General features: G+C 44.2%; 1 protein-coding gene across 2 annotated transcripts; it reads right to left on the bottom strand.

The window, feature by feature from the left end:
* Positions 1-16,517: 16,517 nt before the first annotated feature.
* On the bottom strand, positions 16,518-23,345 carry LOC123411982 (MADS-box transcription factor 7). 2 transcript variants are annotated; one of them, XM_045104940.1, is made up of 8 exons: positions 22,939-23,345; positions 20,052-20,130; positions 18,963-19,033; positions 18,041-18,140; positions 17,811-17,852; positions 17,690-17,731; positions 17,144-17,301; positions 16,518-16,825 (listed from the first exon to the last, which is right to left on the bottom strand). In XM_045104940.1, the coding sequence occupies exons 1-8, from the start codon at positions 23,121-23,123 to the stop codon at positions 16,762-16,764; spliced, it is 741 nt and encodes a 246-aa protein (XP_044960875.1). In that variant the 5' UTR covers positions 23,124-23,345; the 3' UTR covers positions 16,518-16,761. The 2 variants fall into 2 exon arrangements, with proteins under 2 accessions (XP_044960875.1, XP_044960876.1); XM_045104941.1 differs by lacking the exon at positions 17,690-17,731.
* Positions 23,346-25,564: the final 2,219 nt, after the last annotated feature.

The following is a 25,564-nucleotide window of genomic DNA, read 5'->3' as shown; positions in this document are numbered from 1 at the left end:
AGGAGGAGGAAGAAGGGCAGGGCTGCGCCGAGAGAGAGGGAAAAGTCTGATCTCCAATGGCCAAAAGTGCCCACTATATATAGGGGGAGGGAGGGGTTGCACACCCTTGAGGGTTTCCCTCTCCTGGGGGGGGGGGCAGCCCTAGTTGGGGGCTGGTGCGGCGGCCAAGGGGGGGAGGAGGGGTGTGGCGCACCCCTGGTGGGCCTTAGGCCCACCTGGCTTAGGGTTTGCCCCCCCTTTTCTCTCCCCCACGCATTGGGTTGAGTGGGGAGGCGCACCAACCCACCTAGGGGCTGGTTCCCTTCCCCACTTGGCCCACCTTACTTCCCGGGGTCATTGCCCCCCCTTCGATGGACCCCCCGGGCCACCTCCGGTGGTCCCGGTACGTTACCGGTGATGCCTCAAACACTTCCGGTATCCGAAACCATCCGTCCTATATATCAATCTTCACGTCCGGACCATTCCGGAGCTCCTCGTGACGTCCGGGATCTCATCCGGGACTCCGAACAACTTTCGGTAACCTCGTATAACAATTCCTTATAACCCTAGCATCATCGAACCTTAAGTGTGTAGACCCTACGGGTTTGGGAGACAAGCAGACATGACCGAGACGCCTCTCCGGCCAATAACCATCAGTGGGGTCTGGATACCCATGGTGGCTCCCACTTGCTCCACGATGATCTCATCGGATGAACCACGATGTCAAGGATTCAATCAACCCCGTATACGATTCCCTTTGTCTGTCGGTATAGAACTTGCCCGAGATTCGGTCGTCGGTATACCTATACCTTGTTCAATCTCGTTACCGGGAAGTCTCTTTACTCGTTTCATAGCACGTCATCGTGTGACTAACTCCTTAGTCACATTGAGCTCATGATGATGTTCTACCGAGTGGGCCCAGAGATACCTCTCCGTCACACGGAGTGACAAATCCCGATCTCGATTCGTACCAACCCAACAGACACTTTCGGAGGTACCCGTAGTGCACCTTTATAGTCACCCAGTTACGTTGTGACGTTTGATACACCCAAAGCACTCCTACGGTATCCGGGAGTTGCACAATCTCACGGTCGAAGGAAAAGATACTTGACATTAGAAAAGCTTTAGCATACGAACAATACGATCTAGTGCTATGCTTAGGATTGGGTATTGTCCATCACATCATTCTCCCAATTATGTGATCCCGTTATCAATGACATCTAATGCCCATGATCAGGAAACCATGATCATCTTTGACTAACGAGCTAGCCAACTAGAGGCTTGCTAGGGACACATTGTGATCTATTTATTCACACATGTATTACTATTTCCTGTTAATACAATTATAGCATGAACAATAGACGATTATCACGAACAAGGAAATATGATAATAACCATTTTATTATTGCCTCTAGGGCATATTTCCAACAGTCTCCCACTTGCACTAGAGTCAATAATCTAGTTACATTGTGATGTATCGAACACCCATAGCATTATGGTGTTGATCATGTTTTGCTCGTGGAAGAGGTTTAGTCAACGGGTCTGCAATATTCAGATCCGTGTGTACTTTACAAATATCTATCACTCCACTCTGGACATGGTCCTGGATGGAGTTGTAGCGACGTTTGACGTGCTTCGTCTTCCGGTGAAACCTGGGCTCCTTGGCTATGGCAATGGCCCCAGTGTTATCACAGAAGAGTGTCATTGGACCCGACGCGCTTGGAACCACTCCAAGGTCGGTGATGAGCTCCTTCATCCAAATTCCTTCATGAGCTGTTTCTGAAGCAGCTATGTACTCCGCTTCACATGTAGATGCTGCCACGACTTCTTGCTTGCTGTTGCACCAGCTCACTGCCCCACCATTCAACACATATACGTATCTGGTCTGTGACTTAGAGTCATCCGGATCTGTGTCGAAGCTAGCGTCAACGTAACCCTTTACGACGAGCTCTTCGTCACCTCCATAAACGAGAAACATTTCCTTAGTCCTTTTCAGGTACTTAAGGATATTCTTGACCGCTGTCCAGTGTTCCATACCGGGATCACTTTGGTACCTCCCTACCAAACTTATGGCAAGGTTTATATCAGGTCTGGTACACAGCATGGCATACATTAGAGAGCCCACGGCTGATGCGTAGGGGACAGAACTCATCTTCTCTCTATCTGCTGCCGTGGTCGGCGACTGAGTCTTACTCAATCTCACACCTTGCAAAACTGGCAAGAACCCTTTCTTTGAGTTTTCCATATTGAACTTCTTCAATATCTTGTCAAGGTATGTACTTTGCGAAAGACCTATGAGGCGTCTTGATCTATCTCTATAGATCTTGATGCCTAATATGTATGCAGCTTCTCCAAGGTCCTTCATTGAAAAACTTTTGTTCAAATAGGCCTTTATGCTCTCCAACATCTCTATATTATTCCCCATCAATAATATGTCATCCACATACAGTATGAGGAAAGCTACAGAGCTCCCACTCACTTTCTTGTACAGACAGGCTTCTCCGTAAACCTGTATGAACCCAAACGCTTTAATCACCTCATTAAAGCGAATGTTCCAATTCCGAGATGCTTGCACCAGCCCATAGATGGAGCGCTGGAGCTTGCACCCTTAGGGTCGACAAAACCTTCTGGTTGCATCATATACAACTCTTCCTTAAGGTTCCCGTTAAGGAATGCTGTTTTGACGTCCATTTGCCAAATTTCATAATCATAAAAGGCGGCAATTGCTGACATGATTCGGACTGATTTCAGCTTCTCTACGGGAGAGAAAGTCTCTTCGTAGTCAACTCCTTGAATTTGTCGAAAACCCTTTGCGACAAGTCGAGATTTGTAAACGGTTACATTACCGTTTGCATCAGTCTTCTTCTTGAAGATCCATTTATTTTCTATGGCTCGCCGGTCATCGGGCAAGTCCACTAAAGTCCATACTTTGTTCTCATACATGGATCCTATCTCGGATTTCATAGCCTCAAGCCATTTGTTGGAATCCGGGCCCTCCATCGCTTCTTCATAGTTCGAAGGTTCACCGTTGTCTAACAACATGATTTCCATCACAGGGTTGCCGTACCACTCTCGTGCCGAGCATGCCCTTGTGGACCTTCGCGGTTCAGTAGTAACTTGATCCGAAGCTTCATGATCATCATCATTAACTTCCTCTTCAGTCGGTGTAGGCGCCAGAGGAACAACTTCCCGCGCTGTGCTACTATCCTGTTCGAGAGGGGTTGTAATTACCTCGTCAAGTTCTACCTTCCTCCCACTTACTTCTTTCGAGAGAAACTCTTTCTCTAGAAAGGATCCGTTCTTGGCAACAAAGGTTTTACCTTCGGATCTAAGATAGAAGGTATACCCAATAGTTTCCTTAGGGTATCCTATGAATACGCATTTCTCCGCTTTGGGTTCGAGCTTTTCTCGTTGAAGTTTCTTCACATAAGCATCGCAGCCCCAAACTTTAAGAAACGACAACTTAGGTTTCTTGCCAAACCATAGTTCATACGGTGTCATCTCAATGGATTTAGACGGTGCCCTATTTAAAGTGAATGCTGCAGTTTCTAATGCGTATCCCCAAAATGATAGCGGTAAGTCGGTAAGAGACATCATAGATCGTACCATATCTAATAAAGTGCGATTACGACGTTCAGACACTCCGTTGCATTGCGGTGTGCCAGGCGGCGTCAGTTGTGAAACGATTCCACACTTCCTAAGGTGTGTGCCAAACTCGTGACTCAAATATTCTCCTCCACGATCAGATCGTAGACACTTAATTTTTCTGTCACGTTGATTCTTGACCTTACTATGAAATTCCTTGAACTTTTCAAATGTCTCAGATTTGTGCTTCATCAAGTAGATATACCCATACCTACTCAAATCATCGGTGAGAGTGAGAACATAACGATAGCCACCGCGAGCTTCAACGTTCATTGGACCACACACATCAGTATGTATTATTTCCAATAAGTCGGTTGCTCTCTCCATTATTCCTGAGAATGGAGTCTTAGTCATCTTGCCCATGAGGCACGGTTCGCATGTGTCAAATGATTCAAAGTCAAGAGACTCTAATAGTCCATCATTATGGAGCTTCTTCATGCGCTTAACGCCGATATGACCAAGGCGGCAGTGCCACAAGAATGTGGGACTATCATTATCAACTTTACATCTTTTGGTACTCACACTATGAATATGTGTAACATCACGATCGAGATTCATCAAGAATAAACCATTCACCAGTGGAGCATGACCATAAAACATATCACTCATATAAATAGAACAACCATTATTCTCTGACTTAAATGAGTAGCCGTCTCGCATTAAGCAAGACCCTGATACAATGTTCATGCTTAAAGCTGGTACTAAATAACAATTATTAAGGTTTAAGACTAATCCCGACGGCAGATGTAGAGGTAGCGTACCGACGGCGATCACATCGACCTTTGAACCATTCCCGACGCGCATCGTCACCTCGTCCTTGGCTAGTCTCTGCTTATTCCGCAGTTCCTCCTTTGAGTGGCAAATGTGAGCAACAACACCGGTATCAAATACCCAGGAGCTACTACGAGCGCTGGTAAGGTACACATCAATAACATGTATATCACATATACCTTTAATGTTGCCGGTCTTCTTGTCCGCGAAGTATTTGGGGCAGTTCCGCTTCCAGTGACCCTTTCCCTTGCAATAGTAGCACTGAGTCTCAGGCTTGGGTCCATTCTTTTTCTTCTTCCCGGCATCTAGCTTACCGGGCGCGACAACAGATTTGTCGTCTTTCTTGAAGTTCTTCTTACCCTTGCCCTTCTTGAAACTAGTGGTCTTGTTGACCATCAACACTTGATGCTCTTTCTTGATTTCTACTTCTGCAGACTTGAGCATCGAGTACAACTCGGGAATGGTCTTCTCCATCCCTTGAATGTTGTAGTTAAGCACAAAGCCTTTGTAGCTTGGTGGGAGAGACTGGAGGATTCTGTCAATTATAGCATCATCCGGAAGTTCGACTCCAAGTGAAGTCATTCGACCGTGTAACCCAGACATTTTGAGTATGTGCTCAGTGACAGAACTGTTCTCCTCCATCTTACAGCTAAATAATTTGTCGGAGACTTCATATCTCTCGACACGGGCATGAGCTTGAAAAACTAGCTTCAGCTCCTTGAACATCTCATATGCTCCGTGTTGCTCAAAACGCCTTTGGAGCCCCGTTTCTAAACTGTATAACATGCCACACCTAACCAGAGAGTAGTCATCACTCCGCGTTTGCCAGACGTTCAGAATGTCTTGGGCTGCTGCGGGAGCGGGAGGGTCACCTAGCGGCACATCAAGGACATAAGCCTTTTTAGCTGCTTCAAGGATGAGCTTCAAGTTGCGAACCCAGTCCGCATAGTTGCTACCATCATCTTTCAGCTTGTTTTTCTCTAGGAATGCGTTGAAATTGTGGTTGACGTTGGCCATCTACAATATTTATAAAGACAACTTTTAGACTAAGTTCATGACAATTAAGTTCATTTAATCAAATTAAGTATGAACTCCCACTTAAATCGACATCCCTCTAGTCATCTAAGTGATACATGATCCATGTTGACTAACCCGTGTCCGACCATCACATGAGACGGACTAGTCACCATGGTGAGCAACTTCATGCTGATCGTATTCAACCATACGACTCATGTTCGACCTTTCGGTCTCTTGTATTCGAGGTCATGTCTGTACATGCTAAGCTCGTCGAGTCAACCTAGGTGTTCCGCGTGTGTAAATCTGGCTTACACCCGTTGTAGGCGAACGTTAGAATCTATCACACCCGATCATCACGTGGTGCTTCGGGACAACGAACCTTCGCAACGGTGCACACTTAGGGGAATATGTTCTTGAAATTTTAAGAGGGATCATCTTATTATGCTACCGTCGTTCTAAGCAATAAGATGTAAACTATGATAAACATCACAATGCAATCATATAGTGACATGATATGTCCATTATCATCTTCGCCCTTTCGATCTCCATCTTCAGGCATCGCATGATCATCATCGTCACCGGCGTGACACCATGATCTCCATCATCGTGTCTCCGTGAAGTCGTCACGCCAACTACTACTATCACTACTACTATAGCTAACCGTTAGCAATGAAGTAAAAGTAGTAAGCACCTGGCGTTGCATCTCATACAATAAATTAAGACAACTCCTATGGCTCCTGCCGGTTGTCATACTCATCGACATGCAAGTCGTGAAACCTATTACAATAACATGATCATCTCATACATCATACATGCAACATCACAACTTTGGCCATATCACATCACATGTCAAACCCTGCAAAAACAAGTTAGACGTCCTCTAATTGTTGTTGCAAGTTTTACGTGGCTGATTTGGGTTTCTAGCAAGAACACCTTCTTACCTACGTGACAGACACAACGATGATATGCCAAAGCTATTTACCCTTCACAAGGACCCTTTTCATCAAATCCAATCCGACTAGAGTAGGAGAGACAGACACCCGCTAGCCACCTTTATGCACGGTGTGCATGTCTGTCGGTGGAACCAGTCTCACGTAAGCGTACGTGTAAAGTCGGTCCGGGCCGCTTCATCCCACAATACCGCCGGAAAAGAATAAGACTAGTAGTGGCAAGCAAATTGACAAATCATCGCCCACAACTTTTGTGTTCTACTCGTGCATAGAATCTACGCATAGAAAACCTGGCTCAGATGCCACTGTTGGGTAACGTAGCATAAATTCAAAATTTTCCTACGCCATATTCAGATCTTCCTATGGAGAGACCAGCAATGAGAGAGGGGTAAGAGCATCTTCATACCTTTGAAGATCGCTAAGCGGAAGCGTTGCTAGAACGCGGTTGATGGAGTCGTACTCGCAGCGATTCCGATCTAGTGCCGAACTACGGCACCTCCGCGTTCAACACACGTGCAGCCCGGTGACGTCTCCCGCACCTTGATCCAGCAAGGAGGAGGGAGAGGTTGGGGAAGAACTCCAGCAGCACGACGGCGTGGTGTCTATGGAGAGACGAGGTCTCCCGGCAGGGCTTTGCCAAGCACCGGCAGAGAGGAGGAGGAAGAAGGGCAGGGCTGCGCCGAGAGAGAGGGAAAAGTCTGATCTCCAATGGCCAAAAGTGCCCACTATATATAGGGGGAGGGAGAGGCTGCGCCCCCTTGAGGGTTTCCCTCTCCTGGGGGGGGTGGGGGGCGGTAGCCCTAGATGGGGGCTGGTGCGGTGGCCAAGGGGGGAGGAGGGGTGTGGCGCACCCCTGGTGGGCCTTAGGCCCACCTGGCTTAGGGTTTGCCCCCCCCCCTTTTCTCTCCCCCACGCATTGGGCTGAGTGGGGAGGCGCACCAGCCCACCTAGGGGCTGGTTCCCTTCCCCACTTGGCCCACCTTACCTCCTGGGGTCGTTGCCCCCCCCCCCTTCGATGGACCCCCGGGGCCACCTCCGGTGGTCCCGATGGTACCGGTACGTTACCGGTGATGCCCGAAACACTTTCGGTATCTGAAACCATCCGTCCTATATATCAATCTTTACCTCCGGACCATTCCGGAGCTCCTCGTGACGTCTGGGATCTCATCCGGGACTCCGAACAACTTTCGGTAACCTCGTGTAACAATTCCCTATAACCCTACCGTCATTGAACCTTAAGTGTGTAGACCCTACGGGTTCGGGAGACAGGAAGACATGACCGAGACGCCTCTCCGGCCAATAACCATCAGCGGGGTCTGGATACCGATGGTGGCTCCCACTTTCTCCACGATGATCTCATCGGATGAACCACGATGTCAAGGATTCAATCAATCCCGTATACGATTCCCTTTGTCTGTCAGTATAGAACTTGCCCGAGATTCGATCGTCGGTATACCTATACCTTGTTCAATCTCGTTACCGGTAAGTCTCTTTACTTGTTTCGTAGCACGTCATCGTGTGACTAACTCCTTAGTCACATTGAGCTCATGATGATGTTCTATCGAGTGGGCCTAGAGATACCTCTCCGTCACACAGAGTGACAAATCCCGATCTCGATTCGTACCAACCCAACAGACACTTTCGGAGGTACCCGTAGTGCACCTTTATAGTCACCCAGTTATGTTGTGATGTTTGATACACCAAAAGCACTCCTACGGTATCCGGGAGTTGCACAATCTCACGGTCAAAGGAAAAGATACTTGACATTAGAAAAGCTTTAGCATACGAACAATACGATCTAGTGCTATGCTTAGGATTGGGTCTTGTCCATCACATCATTCTCCCAATTATGTGATCCCGTTATCAATGACATCTAATGCCCATGATCAGGAAACCATGATCATCTATTGACTAACGAGCTAGCCAACTAGAGGCTTGCTAGGGACACATTGTGATCTATTTATTCACACATGTATTACTGTTTCCTGTTAATACAATTATAGCATGAACAATAGACGATTATCATGAACAAGGAAATATGATAATAACCATTTTATTATTGCCTCTAGGGCATATTTCCAATAGTAAAAACAATCTTTCAACGATGTCAGGGGCGCGTGCGTGTGTGGTTGGTCTCAAAATGGTCAGCGACGAAAACAGAGAGAACCGAAAACTAATAACGGATGCAAGTTTTTGAAAACTGGCGGCAACAAAGTGCCGATGCAATGCAGATGATGCGCATGATGCGATGATGAGTGCGACACATAATCTAACAACACGGCGACAATGGAATAAAAGGGGAATCTTCTGGAGCGTCGGTCTCGGGCTGTCACAACTCTCCTACACTAACAAGAGACCTCGCCCCGAGATCTAAGAACGAAAAGGGGAAGGGGAAGATAAAGAACAAATGGTAAATCTTAGTTGCTTCTTGACAAATAGTGAAACCAATGAATCTTGAAGGTTGTAAGGAGATGAAGAATGATATGAGAAACAAGCAAGAATTCGAACAAAATTTTGGCAGCACTTCGGTAGGAAAAGAGGACAAAATTTGATAAGATGGAAAGATCTTGAGAAGATTCACCACAAACTAACTAAATTGAAAAAGCAAGGAGAGAACATGATCTTGATAACCCAAGATATTGGACGAAATAGAGCAACATCACAACATCTCTGGAACAAGAGAATTGGAACTTGAGCATTGGAAAGAAAGAAATGGAGAGGAAAATGACACATTCTACCACAATTGAACTAGAATTGCTGTTTGAAATGCAAGAGAAAGAATATTTGAGGTACTACCACAAGAATCTTGAAGAACACCTGAGAATGAATAGATCATGATCCGCCTAACAGAATACTTCAACAAGGCACCGAAATAATTAAGAGACGAACGAAGAGACAACAATTGAGAAGAACTGAGGATGAAAGCTGAAAGCTAAGAGCGAAGAAATCTTCTGAAATGACGGCCTTTGAAGGATCGAGAATGAAAACAAATCTCAAATGCACCGGATAGATATGGAAGGAATCTCTCATGATCAAAAACAATTGAGAGGATAGCACGAAGCTGAAATGACAAGTCTTCAAGAGAATGGACCTTGATTGAAGAGAAACATTCCTGCGGTCTTCAGATTGAGAAAGATGAGAGGAACACCACCAAGAATTACTGAGACACTCCGGAACAATGAAGAATGAAAGGTTGAGCCAAAGATGAGAATTAATTTTGAAGCAATCTTGTAGAAGGAATATGACTCACGAAATTCATACTTACGTCATAATTGAAAAGAATTAGAGATCTCCGGGAAAAGATTAGAAGAGCCAGATAAGATCCTGGGAGAAACCTGCGGGTTATGGGCCCACTCAAAAATAAACCACCGTTGAGAAGATTGAATAAAAATAGAGATTACATCGGTACAAATGAAGAACTTGATGAGATGAGAGCCTTGAAACAATTGAAAGGATTGAAAACAAGAACTTCTAAGACATCTCAACACTCCGGCTAGAAGAGAGATGGATGAATAACAAGAGAGGCTTGAATAAGAATTTCCAATACAGAAAGCATTGAACGAATGAAAAGGATATGATGAACATCTACAACTTGAACTAAATCCACCGGAGAGAACAAGAATGAAGAAATGATGAACTAGAAATCCTGAGAATCTTCACAAAGAATCACCGGATAGCACACAGACAAGAGGATAGCGAAAGAAAAATGAAAACAAAGGCACTTGGGTGATAATTGAATCACTGAAGAAAAGGGTGAGAGGGCGGGGAAAACAAAGACAACTTGGGACACATGAGACGACTCTGGAAAGAAATGAGAGATTGATCTTGCAAATATTGAAAAGGATAGAATTCACTTGAAGAGAGGCACACCGGTTGAAAAGAATTGATATGACGACTCCGGTTGAAAGAATTGATAAGGCAACTTGATTAAGCAAACAAATCATCATTCCCATAAAAATATGAGAACACCTCTTGGAAAAGATATGAAATCACCACTTGACATCGAAGCAACTCGAATTACCATACTCCAACAAAACAAAGGATGAGGCTTACGAAACAAGCCAGAACAAATTCATGACAGATATTTTGCTTGATATTTTCGTGGATGGGATCGCACGGCTGTATCCTACAATAGCCATCATGTACAAGGCAGTGCACATGACATACAAAGCGTCCCCTAGTCGTAGCAAGATACAAGGACTCTTTAAGACACAACAAGAACCGCTGTAAGAAGACCGTGAACAAACGAATCCACTAGATGTCGAACCCCAACCTCACATCATGCATTTGTTGGAAGATTGTCCTATAAGTAACTACTTGAATTCCCACCTAAGAACTTCTGAAATTTTCTGATCATGCAATCGAGTCCATGGATACAAGGAGTAAAATCCATCACTCAACTCCTATCCATAACACTACTCGTCCAGTGTATCACATCCGTCAACACATAACCAGAGATCTCGAAAACTCATCTATCTCACATCCTCGAAAACACAACGATACTTAGTATGGCATTACCCCCGAACTCTCTACACCAGTACTGGGGATGCTGGGCTTATCTCGCCTCTACTAGTATTGAAGAAATTTCGAACATCCTCCGTCCTAAGATACTAAGAAATCTGAATGATAACGATGCGCTCAAGAATCCCCTAGAGCTCAACTCCCCGAAATAAAATCAACACGGCATGACGCACGAAGACAGAACTCTGTCACATCGACATCATATAGATTCCAAAAGTATCTGCGTGATCCTAAAATTTTGGAGTGAGAAGAGGAGTAGAATTAAAATTATTACGTCAAGATTCCTCACTAGAGCATAGAAGAGGAGAAAAAAAAGAATCCTACTCTCTGATATATAACTAGATTCAACACAATTTTTTACTAGACTCGACTCGGCCAAGTTCGATCAATCAAGGGGGATCCCAGGTCGGTACTGCTCTGATACCAACTTGTAACTCCGAAGATGCGGTCCTACCCTTATTTGACGCGAGGGCCTCGAAAGGGATAGAAATGCATCTCGTCATTTCACAAGAATGGATATCGTTACAAGTACTTGTACTGAAAGATGAGTATATGGAATTGGCTTACACTCGCCACAAGCTACATCAGAGTCACATCAAGACAGCAATAAAAATCATCATGAAGAAGAGCAGTGTCCGACTATGGATGCAAACAAACGATAAAAGAACGACGTCCATCCTTGCTATCCCAGGCTACCGGTCTGGAACCCATCCTAGATCAATGAAGATGATGAAGAAGAAGAAAATCCAAATAGCACAATCAGCACACTCACGTCAAAGTGACTCTTTACATGTACCTGCAACCGGTGTTGTATTAATCTCTGAGCCACATGGACTCAACAATCTTATTTCCAAAGGTATCAAGACTAGCAAAGCTTAATGGGTGAGGTATGGTTAAGTGGTGAGGCTGCAACAAGCGACTAAGCATATATTTGAGTGATTAACTTACGAGTACAAGAATAAGAGGGGGATGGTCTACGCATAGCGAACGTGGACTACTGATGATCAAATGAATGATCCTGAACACCTACTTACGTCAGACATAACCCCACTGTGCCCTTGATTGGAGAAGGAGCTCACGAAAGAGACAGTCACGGTTACGCACTCAATTGACAAGTTTCAGCTAAGTTTACTTCAGGTCGTCTAGAACCGGATGTTAAGCAAAGCTCCACGTTGCCACATAACCGCAGGCAAGGATTTCCGAAAGATTTAATCCTGCAGGGGTGCTCCAACTAGTCCATCACAAATGTCCACAAGCCGCATAGAAAAGCTCAATCACGAAACTCATGATCTCCTCGGATTCCTTAGTGGAAAACTGAACTCTGAGATAGCCCAAAGCATCACCGGAATCCCGATGCATAAGATATTTCATAAAAGGTAAAACTAATCCAACAAGGCCGCCCGGCGTGCCGACAGACCCGATAGGAGCCGCGTATCTCGTTCTCAGGGCACGACCGGATGGGCAGGACGTCGGTTGGCTGAAAGCCCGGGTGACCAGGGGGCGTCGGACATCCCCCGGTTTGGACCAACACTCATGCGGAGCACTGGCCTGGGTTGTTGATTAAGTTTCCTCGGGTTAATTACTCCCTATGTGGTTCATTAGTTATTAGGCAAATGTAGTACCAAAGTTGGGCCTTGTCTGACCAGTTTTAATCTAAATTTTTTTATCAAGGGGGTCCCCACAACAACGCCGATCTTGTTAGGAGCGCTCTATTATGGAATATAACAACGGTAGCCAAAACTAAGGCGACAAAGGTGGAACAAAACAACGGGCTAGAAAGCCAAGTCTTCCACCTTTTTACCAAGTATATAGGTTCGTTTAAATAATTATCAATAATATGGTGATATAACAAGGAACCCATGTAACCACATGGAAGCAACTTCACCTGCAACTAGCAACGCTAACACATGGTTAAGCAAGCGGTAACATAGCCAATCAGTGGTTTGCTAGATTGTAGAACAGTTGAAGGTTTTTCATGACAATGTTGGGAGGCTTATTAAATAGGTGGTAGGCAGCAAGACATTAGGAAAGAAGCGAGACAACTAGCATGGCAATGATAGTAATGATATCTAGGAAATGATCATCTTGCATGTGATCCCGCTTGGAAGAAGAACGACTCCGTGAAGCGGACGAACCAACGCAGTCGAACAGATCCTCACATTTGGACACGCTTGCGGAACTCTATCGAGATGAAGCAAACCAGAAACAAGAATCAACACACGATATTCACCACAGCACATGCACGATATGGTGCACACCCTAATATGATGCATGTCGAGTTTAAATTATGCAAGGCACGACATGGCAATTCATAACAATCAAACACTACACGTTAAGTGAAGCTCAATATGCAACGAGTTGTATATTGACGAAACTCCATGTTAAATTATTTAGTTCACTCCCGTTTAGGTGCACGACAATATTAAATGTTATTAAACATGGTAAGGGGTGAAGCACAAATTAAACTACCTATCTAGACATTTTAAATGAGGCAGGAAACGACATATAGCATCTCCGAACTAACCCCATGTGTTACCTTTGAAATCTGTCCAGATTTGTCCTAACCACATTTTATGTTTGTTAAAAGGCAAAACGAAGTGGTTCAAATGATTCTACTCGTTGTTCTAGTCCATTTACATATATGGCTCATCTTCAATGGAGCTACGGTTAACTAGCTATGAATTAAACCGTTTTTAACATGGCACGACACGCAAAACAAGGCAAACAGCAAGGTTATCAGTTTTAAATATGCATGGGAGTTGGAAAAATATTATTCTATGCAAAATTCTAATCACTTTACATATATACTTTGTCGCGATCCGACGCACGGTTTAAAAACTACGGGCATTTGAAAACGTAATGCAATTTCTGAAATCCCTCGTAAAGGATAAAATCGTTGGACTAAAAAACCCTACAAAGGCCGAATTCCACTGTTGGGCCTAACACACGGGAGCGTAGCATACCTAAAACGTGCCTCGACACAATATAGCATATGGGAGGGTTGGAGCTCAGCAAGTGGGCCGAGCCCATGGCGAGGAGAGGAAGGCAGGCGGGGCCCTGGCCGGCTAGGCTGGAGGAGGCCGCTGCATGGGCCTCGCGGTACGACCCACAAGCTGTCGGTGGGGCGACCGGCGCAGTCGAGCGGGAGGCGCAGGTGCTCCTCGTCCCGATGGAGGCAACAACCATGGCCGCGGGTGGAGGGGTCAAGGTCCAGCAGGGCCTTGGCGGCGTCGGGTCCGGTCGGATCGAGTGCGGGGGTCGCCGAATTTGGGACAACTGCACCCATTCCGGCGGCGGGAAGCTCCATGGCAACCATGATTCTTGCACGGGGGGAGAGAGGGAGCTCGAGGTGAGGAGGGGACAAAGATGGAGTTGGGGGTGGGGAGAGATGGCACGGGGCAAGGGCAACCATCTCCGGCGAGAGGCGACGCTCCGGCGGCTCTCCGGTTGCCGGCTTGATGCGGCGGCGGAATCCGACGTGGCAGCTCGGGCTGTAGCGTAGGAGCTGCTCGGGGGCTCCTCCCCTCGGGCAGCAGCTCGGGGAAGCCGGCGGTGGCTGGTGCTGGCCCGGATCGGGCCCAGGCGGGCCATATCCGGGTCCGACGGGCCGAATTGACTAGAGGAGGTGGGAGTGGATGTCCGGCGACTAGGGTTTCGGCACAGGAATCGAGGTGGGGTGGTTCGCGTGTCTAAATTAGGTAGGGAGGTTGTTGATATAGGCATGGGGGTTAGGGTTAGTGGTTTTTAGCTCCGATTTCGACCAGGCGATCGCGATCGGACGGCTCCGGTGGCGAGGGGAGGCTAGGTGGGCTTAGTGGTTGTGCAGAGGGGGTGTTGGGCTGAGATGAGAGGAAAGTTTACGGCCCGGCACAATATTTCCAACACCGAAAAACTTTCGCCGATAAACCGATGACGGTGCCGCTACGGTCGACCGTTCGACTATCAAACGGACTCCGATTGTGACGATTTTGGTAGGCGGCCTACCTACATTAAAACAAGACCGCATGCCAAGTTTTAGCCTAATCCGAGAATATTTATACACACTTTTAAAAACAATATTTTAACGATGTCGTGGGCACGTGCGTGTGTGGTTGGTCTCGAAACGGTCAACGACAAAAACGGAGAGAACCGGCAACTAATAACGGATGCAATTTTTGAAAACTGGCGGCAACAGAGTGCCGATGCAATGCAGATGGTGCGCATGATGCAATGATGAATGCGACAGACAATCTAACAACATGGCGACAACGGAATAAAAGAGAAATCTTCTGGAGCATCGGTCTCAGGCTGTCACAGCTTAGTTTTGCCAAACATTTGCATCCGTTGGTCATCATCGCTGATTTTTCTTTGTTGTGCTGGATGGAACACCCCCCTATCACCCACACATGCAAGGCGACGGTTTCAAAGTACATCATGAAAAGGGGTTTAACACCGTTTGTATAACACGTCGCTCCATCAATGTCAAGGAGGACGAGGCAATATAGCTCGTGGCAATGACAGTGACAACAAAGAAGTTCGGAGTCCATGAAGTGTACATAGATCAAGAGTTCGGAGGCCCATGGGTCCACAACAAGGTCAAGTGACAAGCGCCCTCCCTGAGACGTCACCTCTCACTCGTCCATCACATGTAGTGGGATTACATGGCAGCCCATTCATATCTCTTAGTAAGGTGCAGGTGCGGGAGCACGCACCTACCAAGTCCTACCCGATCGCTTGATAACCTCGCGATTCGTGAAGTAGTGGACACCCCATGAGGGCACGGTACAATCGTTGAAAGTTATGTTTTTTCATCTGAAACGTGTTATTTTCTCACTCGCCTTTACCAAGTTTTGTAGATAAAATTTGAAGACATTTTTTGTTGTCGGCAAAAATATCATGATCTTATCAATTGCTCGTACTAAGTTCAAGAGTTGAAACTTAACATTTATTTTCAAAAATTGTCAAAACATTTCAAAATGGATCTTATTTGAAAACCCTTGTCCCTAGAAACACGAGTATAAAAACAAAACTTAATTTGAACTTTTCATTCAAAAAATATGAAGTTTGAAAATCGGAAGCCAGAAATAAAAACATGCCTGCCGTGAGACCTGCATGCCACAAATCCCCATTCGTAATTTTCATGCACGAATGGGCCGTCATGTGGGCTTTCAAAATTTCCCTACAGATTATGCCAATAATTCCAATAGAGGTAAGGAAAAAAAATCATCATACATAGGAGAATGGCGTTTTGGCTCCTGGGAGCCATGGAGGCCTTTATTTTTAAAAAATTCAAATTCAAATTTTTATGGTTCAAAAAATTCTGAAAAAAATATGCATGTATGTAAGGATGTAACCGACATGTGTGTAAAATTTCAGGTCAAAATACTTTAAAACGTGATCTGTACAAAAAAGACAAATTCATGGTCTGAAATGATGAATAGTAACATGTGTTAAACAGCCTCAGATTTGTTTTTTTTTTTTTTGCACAGCCCTCATTTCAACGTATTTTGTTTTGAAAATTTACACACTTGTGTATTATACCTTCATTTATCTATGTATTTTTTTAAGAATTTTTTAAAACATTAAAATATAAATTTTCATTGAATTTAAAGTTTAAATTTAAATGCCTCCAATGAGCTCGGGAGCCAAAAGCAATATTCGCATACATAGCCGCTCTAGTAGTAATATAATGTATGATCTTTTACACGCAATAACACAATAACGTTGAGCATCAAATACAGGGTTCTGGAATTTTCATCACACGAAAGTTGCACGCAAAATAACTGAGAATCTTGACTGGAATAGTCCATCACTCGAAGTGGTATACATGCATATATGCGGCCGGCCAGGTGCCACGTATATACTTATTTTTCACACTTTCTTCGCTAGCTGTTTTCAATCAAGGCAACCACGGGGGCATGAAAGTAGTCATGCATGAGCTATTCAGGGACTCAGGAGGGTACCTGCGGAAAGAGAGGATTAACGATCAATTGACGAATGACTAATATATATGGAGGGAATACACCCCCTAAGTTTGCAAAACAGCCTTCTATAAGAAAATACATGAAAAAATATTGTTTTCATCCTACGAAAAATACTCTTCCACAAAACAAATATAGTTAACAAAAATTATACGCCCTCCGTCCTGAAATAAGTGACTCAACTTCTGGTACAAACTTCTGGTACAAAGTGTACATAGATCATAGTGCTATCTAGGCAGGTTAAATTTATATCAACGTTTCCCTTATATCAAACATCAGACGTAGGATGAGAGTAATTACCCTATGTGAAGAGTGGGTTCACCAGCAGCATCAAGGGGGTGGAAGAATCCATTGCCGCCGTGCATCTGCGGCTGCACTTCCGGCTGACGTTCATAGCTCAGTACGTTGTTGTTGTGCTCCCAGAGCTGCTGCCCATGAACCTGGTTGCTCTCCTCCAACTGCATCCTCAAAACAAAATCAAACATTACCTAACCTGTTCATTTTTATGCGTACCAGTCATGGGTTTCTTTTTTTGCTTGTTGTTCTCTAAGAACAATTAGGGTTATGATGAGTAAGAAAGTAACTGTTTCATTTTGATGTCCTTTGAGCTGAAATACATATGGAATGTTGCTACAAGAATACATATATGAAATACTCCCTCCGTTCCTAAATATAAGACCTTTTAGAGATTGCACTATGAACTACATACGGATGTACATAGACATATTTTAGAGTATAGATTCACTCATTTTGCTTCGTATGTAGTCTTCTAGTGGAATCTCTAAAAGGTCTTATATTTTGGAACGGAGGGAGTAATTAGACTATTGCAATCGTAGAAGTACCTACTTTTATTCGAAGACATTTATTTGCCTCCGAAAACATTTGTTCCTGCACATTTAATAAATTATGGGAGCTCATTCACTAAATAGTCAAGTTTTAATACTGTTGGGTTTCTGAGGGAGCGTACCCTTCTCTGGAGTTCTGTCAATTGGTCAACCATATGTTGTGTCTACAATAAGGGGGAAAAACTGGTTAGGATACACCAAGCAACCTCATGATTGTACACATAAAGTCATTTAAGAAAATAACGTAAATATTTTTTATATGGAGAACTATATCCACTTCAAAAGGAAAAACTCACACTTATTAGATAAACTGGAAACTTCATTTGTTAAAAATTAAGTAATTAATCAGTACCCTTGTTGTTCTAATGTGCTTCAAGGACGAATCGAGTTGCTTCTCAAGGCTCTCAAGCTCTTTTATGCCTAATGAATCAAGATCTTCACCAAGCAAATTCCTGGATAATATGCAAAGAAGCGGTTAATTATGGGGTTAATTTGATAAATGCCACTCGAATTCTGGCGATTCTGAGAATTCCACTGTAATTTTCAAACTTTGAAAAATGCCATTTCCAGTGGCATTTTTTGAAGTTTGCCGGGGCGTTTTCCAAAGTTTGTAAAATTTACAGTGGCATTTTTTAAAGTTTGAAAATTACAGTGGCGATTCTCAGAATCGTCAGAATTCGAGTGGCATTTATCCAATTAAACCTTAATTAGGTGCAAATAAAAATATATTTCACCTAATTTTGACTACACTGAAAATAAACGATACAAAGATTAACAGGTAAACTCAGATTTGCTGGAATGAACAGGATCACTGGTAATGATCCATACTAAGTGGGGCATCCGTACTTTTACTTTTGTGACCTTTGAATGTCACATTTGCAAGCACTAAAACTGTGGTAAAGAGCCACAAAACTCTATAAAAGTTACTACTACCTCCGTCTCAAGACATGTTTAGCCTACAAAAATGTCTTATATTTTAAGATGGAGGTAGTACTTCTTAAGGTTTCTATTGTATTCCATTTTGAAAACATATTAATTACAGTTTGATGCTCAATCTGACAATCATTCAAACAATCAAAACAATGATTAGTTACTGCACTTAAATTCCGATCATCACTAAACATATGGTTTCTGGTAGTGATGTGTTGCAAAAGAGCAACGCATTCTACGTTCGTAGTTGCTGCTGATTTTATTTTTTATTTATATTCAAGATGTGATAAAGCAACAATATAAAAAAAGTGTTAAGATAGCTCATTGAAGAAAATACAACTTACCTTTGTGTTCGCTGTAAATTATCAACCCGTGTCTTTAGTTTCAGGTACTCATTGCGGCTGTTTTTCAGTTGCTGAAAGGAAATAACATAGCACAACATTACTACACAAAGAATGATAAGAACAACATTTATTGAACATTATGCATCATAAAATTACAAATATACAGATAGAATTATGTGTAGAATTAACTGACGTCACATGTGATCCATTTTCGCATAAAATAACTAACGAGAGTGGATTTTGAGCTCCCGGGTGCCTAGGCACCCTCTATGAACAGTAAAAAAAATCAAAATCAAAAAATTCTGAAACTTTGCAACATCAATGATGATGAAACTTTGTAGGTGTTTGCAAATTTTCATGCCAAAAAACTATTAGTGGAGCTCTAGTTTGTACATATTTCTCTACAAGATATTTTGACATGATAATTTGCAAAAATGTACAAAGTTTGATCATCTTTGATGCTGTAAAGTTTCAGATTTTTTTATTTTGTTTTCTATTTTACTGTTCATAGAGGGTGCCTAGGCACCCGGGTGCTATCACACCTTTCTCATAACTAAACACTGTGTACTTTGTAAAGACAGAGAGATTACTTGTGACTCCTTCGTATCAAGTCATGTGTATTTTCTTGCATAAAAGAGCACATGACAGAAATTAGCACATTAACAATTATAATTAGAAGTCATTTTCTGTCACCCTGATGTGTGGTCAGTTCATCCTACCAATTGTAGTGCATGATTACATTTAAAGATGAAGATAACCCAAGTTTGAGTTAATGTGCTACATATTACGTAAACCATGTGCCTAACATGCATGAGAGTAATATATGAATTTCTGTATTCAGAAGTATGAGAATCATGTGGTCATAATAGCAAGTATTTTAGTATATTTGCATGCTTTGTATATTTTGGAGACCGTTTTGGGATTGCAGGTACTTTCCATGTGATATGCATATGGTTAATTCTAAACGTAGAATATCATTGATATATGTAGGAAGAGCTGGTAACATACGCGCTGAAAGTACGAAGATTTTAACAGCAAATGTAATTAACTGAATAATCTTCTTGCCAGGTCATGGGTAACAGGTTCTACCTCATTTTCTCTGTTTTGCACAGTAGTTTCAGGTCCTGCATAACTGCATTTTTGATACTTGTCCAGTGTCTTTGTCATGCTACAACAAGTCCAATGGCAAAAGTTATATTTCGATCATAGGTGCAAGATATATATATATATATAGCTAGACACCAAAATTGCATACCAATTCTATATGTAAATATTAATGTTAGGTTATTTACTACAGAGCTAGAACAGATGATGAGGATAAGAAATGGCACGTACCAAGTGCAGAATGGCCGAGGTTAAGATTCTAAGTGTCAGAGTTGCTAGTACTCTACTTCACAGTTCAGTTGGGTCTCTAACATGTTCTTACCAGTGATGCCACAGGATACGCCTATCGATATGCTTACTTAAATAGTACAACTGATAATGAAAGTTACCCACAGAAAAGCAAGTAGTAGTGAAGGGAGTGTACAGCTACTCACTAAGAATTGACTGGGAGAAATGATGCCCAAACTAGACATCTTCCCAAAATGAATTAATTAACTCTATTTTTTGTTGGCCGTGAAACTATCTTAGGAGTATCAGTCAGTATCTAATGACCCGTGTCCTCGTAAAATTCTACTCAACCTAATTTTGGTATGCTGACATGTGGGCTAACTTTTGTGGGATGCGTATGTCAGCCGCTCCAAAGTCACTCAATTTAATTTAAAGAATCTATGTCTCAAATCAAAATATAAACGGTGCCACAGTGGCAGCATGAGATACATTTGTTGAGATGCTAACTTGAAAATTAGAAACTAGTAACATTGTGTACTAACTAAAAGAAAAGGATATACAATAGTGAGTACCGAGAGCAATAACACATTTGAAACAAAGTACACACACAAACATAGGATGTACGCCAATCGCCAATGCACATATTCCAAGGTTGTTCCTGACTCCCGGATCCCTGCGAACCAGGAATCTTCACATTGAGTGATGAGTATTCTTTAGTCCAGCTTTTTAGAGCTCTAGAGCATGGTAATAGTATAGCTAGTTGCTGGCTATAAGATATTGCCATGTCATCTATAGCCCATTTTATGGCTAACATGTACAGTAGTTGGTTAGAAGAGTGTATTACTTTTTTATTATGTGGTCCATCTTTCATTCTTACAAAGTGTCTAGGAGCACGTGCTAGATTTGGCTCTTAACTAAGAGTCCGTCTATCTTTTCTCTCCTATTCTTTTTCATTCAAGTAAGCAAAAATATGCTATTTTATTTTTTTATAGCTAGCTAACTCATCTCTATTATACTTGATCTTAGAGTGAGACGTTGCAGCACCCAAGCTCCACTGCTCTCTGTATTTAAACATTTTGAAATTCGTGTTTTTGAAGTTTCAAAAAAAATGTGTTTCTTTCAGTGATACAAATACACATTCTGAATACCCGTGGCAAGTTTCGGTACAAATCTCATTTTATTTTCTGTTATAGAAAAAATCAAATTTCTGACAGTGTATAAGAGAAAAAGGGTGCCATCTTTGTCAGAAATTTCACTTTTTGGTATTTCCCAAAATACAAAGTATCACTTGTCCATATTTTTACCGGGCCTTAGAAATGTGTGTATGTATTCATGTAATTGTTTTCAGGTTTTTTTGAGTACCAGAAGTGTGTTTTTCAATAATTTCAAATACCAAGAGTTGTGGAGCTCGGTAGCTGCAAGCACTTTTCGAGCTTTTTAGTCCAAACCAGAAAAAATATATGTGCTAGTATTATGTGTGTGCTAAGATGTCATACGCTCCCATGAATGAATGCTCACTTGACATCTGAGTGGATGGATGTGGTCAAGGGAAGTAAGTTCACATGGATGATTTATTCCAAGCAGAAATATAAGTAATATTTTTTAGCTAGAAAAACATCAATTAACAAAAAAAATACACAAGGCAATATCTTATATATCTGCAATGCAAGTTAATAGTACTGCCTAAGACGTTGCTTATATACAAGTCAATTCAGAAAACATGAAGTCAAACTTTGTAACTTCATAAATTGTTTATACTGCTAAGGAGAAAAATAGTTTGTCATGAGGAAAGCATTGACAAAATCGCAATAACACTTTTCTACTGGCATGTACATGTAAATTTATGCTGACCATGGTATAATGTTTGAGACAACGTGTACCTTGGGAGTACTTGTAAGTTTGCAATGCTATAGGCAAGGGAATTGTATTGTACAAGATCTTAGGTAGGTATGTGGGCGTGTCCAAAGTTAGAATCAACCATCCATTAATTAGCTATATACTCTCTCGGAAGGATAGACCCACGTTCAAAAATTGACACTATGACTTGGGCTTTGCATGAAGTTACACAGGTCAAGCATCTAGCTACATCAACCTCCGTAGAACAAAATTTGCTAATAACTATGAGATGCATAGGAGTGGTTGGCTGCAGGTTGCTTGGAACTTCATTTTCTTTCTGATCCAAGGTCGGAACGTTCCTTTCGGGGTTACCATGGAAGAAATGGTCTGTAAGCAAACCAACCCACTGGATGGCCGCAAAGTTCACTACTACATAGTTAGATCAGGGCCGGGAGGGTCTCGACCGGGAATCCTGGAAAGTACGACGCACCAAAATGACCAGGGGAGGAAACCCTAAACCCACGGTATTGCTCGGATCCCGGCTGCAGTCCGTGGAAAGCCGGCGCCAATCCGGCGAATCGTAAGTGTCCACCTAACGTCGGGACGCTCAATCGCTCAGATCCACGCGAAACAGCCGTCCATGGCGGCACCTCAAACCAACGACGTAGCTCGACGGACGACGGGGAACAGCGCGACGGAGCTTGGTCTGGTGACTTGACGCGCAAGGGGACGCCATTTTCATGGGCAGATCTGGCAAGATGAGTTGCGCGTGCAGGATCTGAGCGAATTGACAAGCGCTTGTGTATACCTCTGGGTGCTGCAGAACTCGTAGAGCTTGCCGCGGTTGGAGAAGACGATGAGCGCGACCTCAGCGTCGCATAGCACGGAGAGCTCGTAGGCCTTCTTGAGCAGGCCGTTCCTGCGCTTGGCGAAGGTGACCTGGCGGTTGATCTTGTTCTCGATCCGCTTCAGCTCCACCCTCCCCCTCCCCATGGCCGACGCCTCTGCTGCTTCCTCCACCTTCCCTGTCCCTAGCTATGCTGCAGCAACCATACACACGCACCACCACCACCACCAAGCGTACTACTCCTAGCAAGAAGGGAGAGGAAGATAAGGGGGTGGGGGAGGAGCAGGCAGAGGCAGGGCAGGCAGCTGGCTGGCTTGGTAGGGATTAAAGCGAGAGATGATGGGTGAAGGGGAGGAGCCAAGCCAGTGGGCACAAGGGGGGCTCCGCGGGGTGCCGTTTTTGGCAAAGGATGAGTAGGGGGGAAACCCTAGAGGACCAGCAGCGTAGCGCGTTTCCGGAAGGCTAGGGATGGGATGGGGGGTCGCGCGTCGCGTCCGTCCGTCCGTCGCCCTCGCCGTCGCCATCCATCCTTAACTCCCCTCCACGCCCTGCTTTATTCCGCTAGCTTTTTGCACCCCAAGCACGGCTAGCTCCACCCACACAACCACACTCCTCTTCTGCTCCCATCCCATCCCCCCTCTCTCTCTCTGTCTCGCTCACACAAGCACTCACAGGCGCTCGCACGCACAGCACAGAGACGAGCGCACCACAATGGCGCTGCAGCGGATCCGCCGGAAGCCGCGCAGTGGGATTGTTCAACGGCTCGTGGTTGGCGGAACCGTCCGATCGGCGCGGCCGGTGGCCCTGCGGTCGACACGTGGTGCATCGCGGATCCTGGCCTCCTGCCCGCGTACGTAACTTGCATGCATGCCCCGGCCCACCACATATGCGCGCACAGCGGAGGTTGATGATGCGTCTTCCCGGGCCGGGGTCCGGGCCCGCACGTCCCCCCACATCGGCCGAGCGACCGCGCGCTGGGCTGGGCGCAGCCGGTGGTGCATTCACCAACAGCCGATCAACCGGGAGGGCACTGTTCCTTCCATCTGCCGCGCACCAAGACGACGGGATCTCAGGAGCGATGCTCCTCGACGAGATGAGCAAAACTGAAAGGGGTGGCTGGTAATTCATCCGTTGTTCACGTGGCATGGCATTTGCTGCACTAATCAGAAACAGACGGCGAGCGAGCGCGTGGCCGTTTACGACCACCGCGCGTAGCTTATGGTAGTCCAGCATCGTTCGTGTCCAGGCTCAGCCTTGAGACCGGACAAAGGAACGTAGTACCTCGCACAGAGAATGCCGGCGAGTGACCGATTTGATCCATGGCTCCATCGATCGAGCGGGACCCGGACATTGCACTAGTGTGGACAGGGCCTGTAGCCCCGGCCCGTAAGGAGCTTTAATCCCGGTTCATCAACCGGGACTAAAGGGGCGGGAACCTTTAGTCCCGGCCCTGTTCCAAGCCGCGACCAAAGGTGCTCTATGTGGGCGCCTCGAAGCGCCCTCAGGGGCAGGCCCTTTAGTCCCGGGTCTTAACACGGACCGGGACTAAAGAGTTTCTGCAGATTTTGTTTATTTTTGGGTTTTAGGGTTTTAAGGTTTAGGTGTTCGGGAGATTAACGTGATGCCTCGTTTGGTGTTCGGGAATTAGTTTTCATATAACTCTAAATAGAAATAATTATGCATATATATATATATAAGATTAACTTATTTTACAAGCGAGCATATATATACAATTATATGGAGCTCTGAATTATCAGGATTAGAGCCCGTCTATTCGATTACATGGACCAACATGAGTAATGACCCCTAGCTACACTAAATCGTTCTTTGTCATCTATAACTTCCGTCCTCAGAAAGGTCGCAAGCTCCTCTGCAACAGCAATCGCGCGTTGCTCTGGTAGGGACTTCTCCCTCATGGCCGTGTACTATATAAGAAGAGGAGATGAATATGAATATCAATCATGATAACAAAGAATGACGGGTAAAAATAGAGGTGTGAATGTTCATTGCTTACGTCGTATCTGTGATCCTTGTGCTCAGAGGTAAACGTGCGAATGGTCTCGCAAACATAGTATCCGCATAGATGCGTCCCCCGTGGCTGCTGGTCGCACTTTACGAGAATATAATATATATAATCAAAATAATAATCTAGCATCATAAATGTATTGAAAATAGAAGTATATCATACTACTACTTACCTGAGCCGCTCTAAAGGTCGGCTTCTCAGGCTCGATACCGGGAGTCACGCACTTGAACCGCTTCCAAACCCTGCCCGACAAGGAAAATGATTTGCTAAGTTTTTCATTAATTGATATATCAGAAAATCATCGAAAGAGACCGATAGAGCGCAAGAATGATTGAAATTACCCTTGGAGCATGTCATGCAGGCTTTGGAACTGTTCCAAGGGTCTCGATAATGGGTCGAAGGCATCAACTCTTTCCTTATCAATTTGAATGTCCAACAGAATCCAATGGAAGCTGCACATGTATATATATATATATATGTCAGTAACTTATCAATTACACTTATAAGTGAATGGACACAACAGAGTAAAGACCCTCACCTGAAGTTGTATGGAAACAGTAT

The sequence above is a fragment of the Hordeum vulgare genome, chromosome 7H, assembly GCF_904849725.1.
Source record: "Hordeum vulgare subsp. vulgare chromosome 7H, MorexV3_pseudomolecules_assembly, whole genome shotgun sequence".
NCBI classification, from domain to species: domain Eukaryota; kingdom Viridiplantae; phylum Streptophyta; class Magnoliopsida; order Poales; family Poaceae; genus Hordeum; species Hordeum vulgare.
This window is presented reverse-complemented; position numbering and strand designations above follow the sequence as displayed.